We start from the raw sequence: 12,783 nt of genomic DNA on the forward strand, positions 1-12,783 counted from the left end.
TTGATGTTGCTGTCTATATTGAAACTTTGCTTTGTAATGCTTAAACATATCGTAGTTGTTTTTTTCTATATTATTTCTTACATGTGTGCCACTTTCTATCAATATTTCATAAAACAGTCCTGGGGTTTCCCTGCAATCTCACCTCCATCAACTTTCAGCCATCAAGAGCCTCTATTTAGCCCTGCAGTATATGTTAATGAGCCTAAACTCATCATTCACAGATGTGTCAGATTAATATCAAAACATTTTCCCGAGACAAAGGGAAACTGAAATGATTTTTAGCACGAGTTCTTAACAGAAGATGTATAAATTGGAACATACAAGACGCGTCACAGAGCTTTTTCTCTCCATTAAATATGGAAAAGGAGCTTGTTAGACAAAGTAGCTCCCTATGGAGTACATTTGACTGTTAGATGAGTTACTCAAGCTCACATTTAACCATTCAAGCATTATTTTTCACAGGCGTTCCCCCAATTTATCTTACTTTAAAGGGGAAAAGGGTACTTACTACTTACAGGTACTTACTACTTTGCTACTTACAGTATTTACTAAGTAAGAAGTAGGGAAGTATTTTGCCACATCACATTTCCCCACACTTACAGTGGATCTTACATCCTGGGATTTTTATTTTTAGAATGAGAATTTTTGTTTGTGAGTAACACATTCATCTTTACAGGGTACCAGAAAAAAAAGAAAGTAAATGTAAAAAAAAAATAATAATTTGGTAAAGTCTATAATAAGTTTGATGGCAGTTGCCCAAGCTGTGTCAGTGTATTTGAGGAGCAGCAAGCAAGGGACATCAAGTTCCACAGATGTTTGGCCCAGGACTTGGGGGCCACTATTTTCATGACTTTAAGCCACTCCAGTGCTGCTCTTGTAATGAGCATTGAATGATTGCCAATTTTAAATAAATACTTCCTCCCTATCAATATTACCTTTCACTGCCACTGAAAAACAACAACCATAAAATGATGCTACCAGAACCACACTTTACATTGAGGATACTTTGATACATGCAGTATGTCTGCATGTATCAAACTTCAATAAGCCTTATAACATTTTGCAGAAAAACAACCTACTATTCTTTTCCTATTCTTGTGCGTACACAATATAAAAAAGGTACAAAACTTACTGGGCATGCGCAACCTCATTGCCCAATAAAGAAATAATGGCTGATTTTTGATGCATGCACTCTCACAACTATGCATATGCACTAATATGTTCTGCAAAGAAGCCTTTTGCTATAGCATTGCAATACTCTGGAAGGCGGGCCTATTATAGAGTATTTATATAATGTAAGATTAATATGGCAGCCAACCTTTACAATATTGTCATCAATAGTAGAAGTTATTAATGAGAAATGCATATAGAAATATAAGTAAAATAATAAACCTCAGTTAAAAAAATACCATTGTAAAAACAGATATATCAATCAATAAGAAGTAACCACTCTAAATGAAACTACATATAGTTGTCAAATCATAATCAGCAATATAATGTCTGGATTCCAATAATATAGGATCAACCTAGAAATTGGGACACATATAATAATGCTGTTGTATCAGCAGCCTTTGAAAAAGTATCAAATTGAAATGAAAAGCGTCAGTTGCTATGATCTTTGGAGTACCACTTTATAATAAACTGTATAAGGAGAACAAAAAGTAACAGAGATCTTTGAATGGTGATACAACTGATAGACGTCTTAATTAAGACCCATGAGTCCTAATAATATGATGTTTTGGCTTCACATTTAGCCATACAGACATATCCATACTGTAATAAGTTTGAATACCCAATCCACTATAACACAAAGATATCCAATCCAATAAATGCTTGGTATAAACGTCTCACTTGATTCAATAGAGGTGACTAATGATTGACATGCTGTATTACTGCCAACTATGAATCCCTCGGCCCTCATAGAGGAAAATATAAGTCATCCTTCATATCACTGTCCAAAGCTCTCTGTGACTTTTGGGTCTCCGCATGTAAGGTGGTTTCCAAAAATCGTACTCTTTTATGCCTTTTGTCTCAATAGTATACTTTATCAAAGGCCAATGAGACAATGGCATTATTATATGTATTTCAGTTTCTGAGTTGGTTTGACCAAATATTATTAGATTTGTCATTGTGGATTCTGAATGGGTGATATACATAATTTGGAATCTCTACCATTACAGTTTTATAACGTGTATTGAGTGGTTACTTCTTATAAATTAACAGATCTGATTTTTCAATGTTTTTTTATAATAGAAGTTAAATTGTTTTACTTAAGCTGTTTGTGAATGATATGTGTATATGCATTTTTTATTAATACATTTTATATTTTATGCCAATCCATGTTAGTGAATGATTTTTTGGTATTTTAGCCTCAAAAGGGTAATTCAAGTATGGACCATGAAAGACGCGAGTCTGAGTGTTGTCAAATCTTAGTCATCAGTAACATGTAAATTGTCACAGTGCTGGTCTTTTGTTGTGTATTGTCAGTTTTTGAATGGTGCAAATGGCCATTATGCCCATTTGAACAGCGATTGAATGATTTGGGTTATAGGAGGCATATTTACTCCATTATATTGACATTCTATTTTAATGTTAAAGCCTTGCATAATTGTTTAATCAACTTAGCATATTTGACTGTGGGGTAGATTGATCAAACTTGGAGAGCGATAAAGTGGAAAGAAATAAAGTACCAACCAATCAGCACCTGGGGGAGATTTATCAAAACTTGGAGTGAGATAAAGTACCAAAAACAATTAATGTCTGTTTTCTTTTCAAATTGGGGGCGGGATGTACTAAAGGGAAAATGCAGTAAAACCCCCATTTTTGGGAGTTTTACCACATTTTCATATGTACTAAGACCTGGCCGCCGTGTTTTCGCTGCCAAGTGTATCGCCAACTTTTGATTGCGATATCCTATAGAAGCCTACGGGCTTCTTTCACACCCACCGCTGCCAAGCGCTGCATCCCGCCAACCAGCGCCTCACCCGCCGACCAGTGCTGCACCTTCCAACCCCCCCTCACCTTTGTCCAGGCAACAGGCACCGATCCCCCAGCTCCTTCTCCCCCCGCAACACAGCCATTTATGCTTCCGGCTGCAGGGGGGAGGAGGAGGAGGAGCCTGGGGACTCCCAGCACATGTCACTTCCCGCTGCAGTGGGTGGCGATGTATTTTAAGACACCCCGGCCCACAGACTGTAAAATGGCAGTTATGGTAGAGGCTAATTGGTTGGTACTTTATCTCACTCCACTTTATCTTTCCCCAAGCTGTGATAAATCTCTCCCTGTAAATGTATATACTCTTAATAAACCTGTTTATTTATTTATTATATTTCTTCTTAGCTCATTCATGCTTAAACTAGATACTGGAGTGTGTGAATATGCAATGCAAAATGTCTCATGTCTAATGTAATGCATGTTATGACACACTCTTCTTGTTCTCTTGCTTAAATCAAAGTGTAAGTAGCATCCTTGAAAAGACAGGTAGATGTTGAATGCAGCATTTCACGTATATTAAGACCTCCTGGGAGTTTTTGAAATCATATTGCTTTTGGCAATCATTAAATTTGCATTATTAGTAGCCGTTGAGCAAACTAAAAGATGTTTGTGCTAGATGAAAGCATGTGTGTAACATAAAGACTTGATGAGTCCACGTAGTTTGAAAGTTTCTCTTGAAATCTGCAATTCAGTAGTTTAGCTGCCATCCATGAGCAAATGTTGTTGATCAGCCTTCATGCCATGAAACAGGACCTGTGTGCAATTTGACTACATGTGTGTAGAAAACTTTCCATTTTACTTATTGCACTCAGTCCGAGCCACCAAAAAACATGGCGGTCTGTTGGTATCAGCTAATAACTGAAAGCATGGAACGATCACAGTTGTTAGAGCATTTTGATCAGAAATGGGTACATTGTATATTTTAGATATTGTTCTTACGGTAGCTCCAACATATAAACCTTGTTTCTGAATTTTGCATCAAGCTGAATCCTATATATTAAAGCATAATCATGTTGCTGTAAGTGGTGTTATACTGCTAGAGGCACAAAAAAAACAACCTCCCAGATTTTAAAGGTTAACAAAAAATTCATGGTAAATGCTATTCAAAATGTTAGTACATAATATAAAAGTGCACGGAATACCATATTTTTTCAGGTGGTTTTGAATAGGACATTGTCATTTCTTGGTGTGTAGCAGCCTTCAGTTCATTAATGGTTCTTGGTAGATGTTTGTAGACCTCAGCTGTCAGATGGCCCTATTGGCTGTATAGAGGCCTTTCCTGAAGCTGATGAGGATTGTTTTCTGCCCAGTGAATAAATTTCTGCTTGTTAACCTAGCCAGACAAATGAAAGCAAACTATGTCATGAAACTGTGGTGATAACGCTAGAAATTGCCCGCCGAGTGATGCGCAACTTAAGAAATCAACTACAAATATGTATCACAAATGAAGGCCACCATCTGCACGATATCATATTCAAAACCAATTAAAAAAGAAACTGTATTTCATGCACTTTTAGATTATGTACTAAAAATTTTAATCACTTTTACCATGCTTTTTTGTTAACTTTTAAAATCTGGGAGTTTTTATTTTTTATTCACCCTGTATAATAATTCAAATTTTTTCAAGTAATGTAAGGATTCCAAAGGTTGGGGCACTCAACAAATTGACACATGCCGTGTGAGGGGAACAAGACATAAATGGGAGCGAACCAAATCAGACAGACATAGGGCCTAATTCAGAGTTGATCGCAGCAGCAAATTTGTTAGCAGTTCGGCAAAACCATGGTGGTCATTCTGAGTTGTTCGCTCGCTAGCAGTTTTTAGCAGCCGTGCAAACGCTATGCCGCCTCCCACTGCGAGTGTATTTTAGCTTAGCAGAAGTGCGAACGAAAGGATTGCAGTGCAGCTACAAAGTTTTTTTGTGCAGTTTCAGAGTAGCTCAAAACCTACTCAGCGCTTGCGATCACTTCAGACTATTCAGTTCCTGTGTTGACGTCACAAAGACGCCCTGTGTTCGCCCAGCCACGCCTGCGTTTTTCCTGGAATGTGTTTTTCCTGGCTGGCTTGCATTTTTTCAAACACTCCCTGAAAACGGTCAGTTGACACCCAGAAACGCCCACTTCTTGTCAATCACTCTGCGGCAACCAGTGCGACTGAAATGCATTGCTAGACCCTGTGTGAAACTACATAATTCGTTGTAATAGTACATCACACGTGCGCATTGCGCCGCATACGCATGCGCAGAAGTGACATTTTTTTGCCTCATTGCTGCACAGCGAACGAATGCAGCTAGCGAACAACTCGGAATGACCCCCCGTGTGCACTGCAGGGGTGCAGATATAAGATGTGCAGAGAGAGTTAAATTTGGGTGTGGTGTGTTCAAACTGAAATCTAAATTGCAGTGTAAAAATAAAGCAGGCAGTATTTACCCTGCACAGAAACAAAATAACCCACCCAAATCTAACTCTCTCTGCACATGTTATATCTGCCACACCTGCAGTGCACATGGTTTTGCCCAACTGCTAACAAATTTGCTGCTGCGATCAATTCTGAATTACCCCCTTAGTTTGTTACAGAAGCGATATTAGTGCCTTAGAACATTAGATGCATGATCAATGTAAAAAATGCAGAGGTTGATTCCATTATGCACTACTGCTTGCACTTCATTTTGTCACTAGTAGAAGACATTAATTATTTACAGCTCCACAAACTTGCAATAAGTAGTCATTAATGTCCATTTGCTCGATCATATTATTGATCACATTGTTTAGTTATAGTTTTAAAAAATAAAATAATCTGCCTCAGCTGGTCTTATCTCTGTGTATGACAGGAGCCAAAGCAGCTCACAAACTTATATGAAAGTACAGTACTTTTTAAGCTTACTGTGAAATATTACATGAGTACAGTCGCTCCTTTTAAGCGGTGGTTTGCAAAGAGCCTAATTCAGAGATATAAGCAAATGCCTTCAGAGCAGCTATCCCGTACGCAGCGGATGTGCCGCAATATGCAAATTGCACAGCTGCCAGGATTTGTATTGAGATGCCCACTGGAGTTGTCTCAGATCTGCCACTTATAGATGAAGACGCACCAATCAGACACACATCGGTAAAAAAACAACCTTCTGCATAACCTTAGGGTTGCGCAGCATGGCCGACAGAAGTAAGACGTCAGAGCTATATGCGTATGGGATCGCAATTGAAGGCTGTGACAAGCCTACGTTTGAGTCGCCATTCTCCTCTTAAATCCTCACTGTTACCGCTGTTGCAAGACCATTATGGCACATGCGCAGTGTGATATACATACACATGGCAATGGGAAACATTTGCTCCACTCTGTACAACATCAACATTTTATCCATCTATAAGTCAGGCCCCAAGTCTTGGGCTCCAGTGCCAACCCTATTTCTTTCTTTCTGTAGCGCTATGTCAACTATGATCACCTATATCCCTGTCACACCTCCTGCTTCAATTAGTGATCCATGGTGCATCCTAGGATCCAGCATCGGATCACATGTAACACCATTGGCTGGCTGCAAGACCCATAGGGTTGCACAAGTTGGCCGTTATAAATACAACAAAGGTGCCAGGAAATCTCCAACTTTGACGGAGGGTCCTGGCATCGTCCTTACCCCACAACAGTAGTAACACGGTTCCATTTTGGGAAACAGAGGATGTCACCGCCCCCTCCCCACCCCCAAATGGCAGAATACTGTCAATTACTGATAGTCTGCTGCCGATCTACATATGGTCTGGCACACTCAAAGTACAGAATATCGGTACTTTGCGCCATGTGCAACATTAGCGTTGTGACCTGAATCAGGACCAATAATAGCAAAAAATACTATGAGGTTCACCACACTCCAAATACTATCGACCTCACCAACATCTTCATCCTAGTCACTGAAGCACAGTCCTGACAGCTGAGCCATGCTCTCCACTCACCTACTAGCTTGGCAGCAACCAAACTACAACCCAACTGAATGTCCATCTGCTTTTGAGTGGTCCACAATGAAAGCAAGGTCGGTGGAGGCTTCACAATCCACATACAGCCGACAAGTCCAATCAGAGCCATAATCCTGCATCAGTACAGTTCAGGAAAAAGACCCCTTCTGCACCATGACCTCTCGCAGTACTCAGCACAGCTAACTGCAGTACACAAAATAATGGCAACACAATAGTGCAGCCCCATATGCTACATTTAAGAAATGTAGAATGGACATAAAATGCATATATACATGGAAAAGAGGGGGCCAGCAGACTAGGGCCCTAATTCAGATCCCAAAGGATCTATGGCACATGATGCAAAGTACCAGTGTTTGGTTCTTTACGCATGCACCGGACCTGTACTGCGCATGTTCAGTACGGGTCCTGCATCATTGGATGCACTATAGTTGCAATTGTCAGTAGACTGACAGTCTGCAGCCATTTGGGGGCAGGGAGATGGCAGCAAAGGCGGACATTTCCTAAAATGGAGGCATGTTTCCTCAGTTTTGGGTGAGTGCTGAGGCCAGGATCTCTGTCAGAAGACAGAGATTTTCTGGCCTCTTGGTCAGAGCTGCAACGGCCGGCTTGCATGACCCCATGGGTCACTCAGCCAGTCGATGGTGTCACAATTGATCTGATGCTACTTTCTAGGATGCAGCACTGGATCACAATACATGCAGCAGGCGTATACTGCAGTTGCACACATCCATACTGCAGCCGGGGGGTGGGGGTGGGGTCTTTGTGGCGATGACTCGAATAATTGTTAATTGCTCCATCATGGCTGCCAGATTATTGGCGAGTATGAGCTAACCACATCTGAATTAGGCCTAAATACCTACATCCCCATCTAGTTTACCAAGTTGATAGATAACAAAGACTTCATTGTGATTTCACTCAATCACAATTACTTGTGATTGTGGACTTGTAGGGAGATGTGTCAAACCTTCTGAAGATGGGCATGACTGAATACATCATAACTAAAGGTTATATCTAACTTAAAAATTATGTACTTAGTAAAAGTACCTCCGTGTCCCTCATCCCTGCTCTGTAGTTGTGACCTCCTAAGTTATTGCATGATACTGAAAATCCACCAAACAATACAAACTAAATGAAATTCCATTCCCCTCCTACATATCCACATTATTAGGTCTGCATGGTCATTATAGCAAAAGGATTAAATGCTTATTTAAAACCAGAGATTCTCGGGAGAATTGGTTTTTGGACAGAATATTTAACAATGACAGCAAGATAAATGTAACTGCGATATGATTTTGTTTTTGAGATAAATAAAAAGATTGGCTATAATAAAACACAATTTACTTGCTTAGACATTTGCAATTCTCACGTTTATGCACACTATCCTGGCATCATATTATATACGACTACTAAACAATGGTGATGTACATTTTTTATATACTGTATTCACGTCTTACAGTATGCTTTGCACCTTGCATTTGCAGCTCAACATACTGTAAACAACACTTATCCAGATGATAAAGCAAAGTGCTTTATGAAATGCTTTTCAAAATACTGTTGTAGATTTTTCTGTCTTCCTAGCAATGGAAACTCACACTTGCTAAATTCAGATTTATGTTTATTTTCCAGCCCCTGCTAGCAGCACAACAGCTGGCATCAGCTGTAGCAGGAGTGATGCCCGGAGGTGCTCCAGCACTTAACCAGCCAATCCTTATCCCGTTTAACATGGCCGGGCAGCTAGGGGGGCAACAAGGACTGGTCCTGACATTGCCTACAGCCAATCTTACTAACATTCAAGGCCTGGTTGCAGCTGCAGCTGCAGGAGGGATAATGACGCTGCCATTGCAAAATCTACAAGGTAAGTGCCTTTATGTAACTTTGACTCCTAGAAATTACTGAAATAAATTACAATTTGGAAGGGCTGTTTGCTAAACTGAAGCCGTGGGCTGTGGGCAACAGCAACACACCATGTTGATACTGTACACATTGTCACATAGCTTATTTGTATGGTGTGTATGATGTAATAATGGTTTAAATGGCAAATGTCCAATATACTGTATGCTTAAAACTATATGAATTGTTTTCCAAAAAATTCTTACCAGTTTTTTAATGTCAGTTTAAGATATATATATATATATATATATATATATAGACATGAAAGATATAGCGCTGGTAGATACAGTCTGGAGTATTAGCGCATATGGAATTTATGAATATATTTCAAAGTGGAACCACAGCTACTCAATAGTCGCTCAAAAAAGCACTAGATCCTCCTATGAAGCTTCAGGAACGCTGCTCCCCTTCAAACAATCCGAACTCCACCGGAGAAAAATATCTGTCAATAGAACATATATAGGGGGTTTATGCACTATGGAGCGCCCCCTATATATGTTCTATTGACAGATATATATATATATATATATATATATATCCATACGGTGTAGTTGGCACTCAAATACAAATCATATGACCGGGGTGCCCTCCTTCAAATGTACAACGTAAATGGCCTGCAATGGTGGGAGACAAAGTCCACTGCCCCGTATCACAAAACCAGGTGGCACTCCACGGATTTAGTGAAAGCAATAAAAATGTATGAATCAAACAGCATGGGGGTCCGACGTTTCAACACCGCGGCGGGTGTTTTTTTCACCATGTGTCCTTGAAAAAAACACCTGCCGCGGTGTTGAAATGTCAGACCCTGATGCTGTTTGATTCATACATTTTTATTGCTTTCACTAAATCCGTGGAGTGCTGCCTGGTTTTGTGATACGGGGCAGTGGACTTTGTCTCCCACCATTGCAGGCCATTTACGTTTTATATATATATATATATATATATATATATATAGCAGTGTTAATTTTGACAAGGATTTTCAATTTAGTCTTAGGGCCTAATACAGACCCTAGTTCAGCACGCAGGCTATTTTTTGCACTGCTGCGACCAGGGGAGAGGGTAAGAACTTTACAAGGGTGCAATTGGCTGTGCAGTGAGCTGCTTCTGTACAGCCCAGGACTTAATCAGCTGCTGCGATGATTCGGACAGGTGGTGATGTCAGGAACCCTCCTCTGGAAACGGCTGGGCATGCCTGTGTTTTCTGGACACTCCTAGAAAATGGTGAGTTGCCGCCCATGAATGCCTTCTGTCTGTCAATCTTCTTGCGATTGTTAGATTTGTCGCTGCCCGGCAAAAGCCGTCGCCAGCGGCCGACGCGCATGCGCATTGTGGGCCATGCAGCATGCGATCGGGTCTGAATGACCCCCTTAGTCACTTACTTAAAATTGTACATGGTTTAAAGTCACATTTTAGTCTTTTTCTTTCGCTTCATTTTAGTCAAGATTTAGTCAGTGGAACTCAGTTTTTATTTTGGTCAATGTTTTAGTCATACCTTTTGGAAACAATTTTATGCCTCTGTAATGGATTTTGCTGAAGAACATTTATCTAAAATTCCCTTGAGAAGTTTACATACCTTTAACTATGTGTGTAGACTTACCGTACTCCCATATATCATGTATAATTATGTTTAAGTTTGTTAGAACAATCAAGTGCCATACATGATCTGATTTCCTTAACAGCAGGTCATGTTTATTTTCTGCACGTATCTAGAATACATATTTGTTCTTTGAAAATGTAAAACCCTACCTCCAGTTTTAATTTTGACAAGTATTTTAGTTTTAGACTTTATCGCTTATTTTTGCTTTTAGTTAAGATTTAGTCATTCTTCGTTTTTATTTTAGTCTAATTTTAGTCCTGAAAAAACTGTAGACGAATACTTTTATTCAATTTTTTTTCCGATAAAATTAACACTATAGGGGATTTGTCTTGAATGCTGACTTTAAAAGGACCTCTGGAAGTTTTCATATATACATGACTAGTGGTCAAAGTGGAAATGTAGAAATAGTGGTCTGAAAAATGGATGTGAATGAAAACGAATAGTCAAACAACCAATGCAGTAGGAGAAGAGACAACATGACATACTACTGTACTATGTACTGGCCCATCTGACCTCTGTGAACCACAAATGAAAATAGATTTTTCTGTGGTTAGCCTACATTTAACAGTGGCTCTTTTAACCAGTAAAATATTACTTCCTCACGCCACTACAGACATCTGCTGCATCTCCACAACTTTAAAGCATCATTTTAATGGAATCTGATGCACATCTTAAGATAAAAGACATTTGAGTCAACATCACTGGCCTTGCCAAGTGTATGAATCAACTAATCCATATAGTAAATTTCGGTACCTAAATGCATATATTTTATTATATGCAGATATGTATATATCTAAGCATCTTGGCAGTTTAAATCCCCATGCTTACCTTAGTAGCCATCATAATCAGGATTCACTTGTACTACCCCTATCCTTGGTGCAAAAGATGTGTCTGCCCCCAACTCTGCATAGCTGCAATTCTGCCAACACACTTTCAATAAACATTGGCTGCATTACAACTCAGGAATGCATCCAGTTGCAGAGTCGCAAGTGGAGATGTGACTTAAATGCATACAAATCTGCATATGCATGATTCCAGTGCATGTACAAAATGAAATAATGCATGATACACTAACACTCCACATACAGGAGTACCTTCTTCTGATAAGTCTATTAGGATATCACTTAGAGTTTATCTGCTTGGTTACAGAAGCACTTCCTTCCCAATAGAGATGAGCGGATTTGGTTTTACGTCATGTGTTTTGGATAGCCAATAAGAAAAATCCAGAAAATAAGAAATGGCGATAATTCTGGCGTAAAAAAACGAGTAAATCCGAACCCACTCATCTCTACTTCCCAACATGGAATATGCCACAGTGGAGTGAAAAATAGCATGGCAGGTAAGTTTAGTTGGGTAAACTCTACTGTTATATAATGTACATTATTCAGCTGGATCCCCTGCTTTTGCTATATTCTAATTCATATAGTGGCCTCATGCCAAAGTAGATGCAGTGCCAGTGTTTTCACAGTTGCCCAATTTTTTTTTCTACTGTGCATACATTTGAGTTGCGCAGCGCATGTGCCACAATGGATTTAAGATGGCGCCGTAGTGTAGATTTGGACTAGAATTATTGTCAGGTAGTCAACTTTGTGGGAGTTATCTAGTTGGGTGGAGAGGAAAACACAGATGTATCACGCCCATTTGGGCTGCGATACGGCCCAAATGGCCGATATCTGTGTCACATCCATGTGACTGATATTCTGAACAACCATAGGGTTGATCAGAGCTTTGATGTAGTGACCGATGTGCGACCAACGCTTTCTACACAAGTGGTAGAAGTGAGAGTCAGGCTGTGAGTGTCTCTGTACAAACAGCAGCAGCTGTTTAGCATATTATCTCTAATCCACTTCGTACTGATACATAGTGGCAACGGGATTTGCTTATGCCTCTGAACCTTTACTTGCTCTATAACATTTATTTATGTCTCCATATACGTAGTCAACACTGCAATATATAGTATAAATTATTTTCCTATATTATGTTTACTTTCAGGAAATCGAATTGTTACCTATTGACTGTGTGACAATTATATTTTCCGTATAATCCCCTTCCCCCTGCTAAAAAGAAAAATTCCATAGATTATTTTGTTTTTTTATGTTTGTATTATGCAATATAACCACGTATTGTATATGCACATGTCAAACTTTGTAGTGGGCAGACTAATGTAGAAAGATGAATACAGTAGTACATGTAGGGCTCAATGCAGTAGTACATGTAGGGACTCACAGCCAGTGCCGTAACTAGATATTTTAGCGCTGTGTGCAAGATAGGGCATCGGCGCCCCCATCTCTGTAAAAAAGAGGCAGTGCGCGCCATTGGCATGCTCAAAAAATATAGGGG

General features: G+C 39.6%; 1 protein-coding gene across 2 annotated transcripts in view; it reads left to right on the top strand.

The window, feature by feature from the left end:
- Positions 1-12,783, top strand: part of POU6F2 (POU class 6 homeobox 2) — a 677,794-nt gene that overhangs the window by 207,793 nt on the left and 457,218 nt on the right. For both annotated transcript variants that reach the window (XM_063922531.1, XM_063922532.1), the window contains exon 3: positions 8,583-8,811. In XM_063922531.1, coding sequence (XP_063778601.1) covers positions 8,583-8,811 — 229 coding nt within the window. The remainder of the gene's footprint in view (positions 1-8,582; positions 8,812-12,783) is intronic.

This window comes from Pseudophryne corroboree, chromosome 5 (assembly GCF_028390025.1).
Source record: "Pseudophryne corroboree isolate aPseCor3 chromosome 5, aPseCor3.hap2, whole genome shotgun sequence".
Lineage (NCBI taxonomy): Eukaryota > Metazoa > Chordata > Amphibia > Anura > Myobatrachidae > Pseudophryne > Pseudophryne corroboree.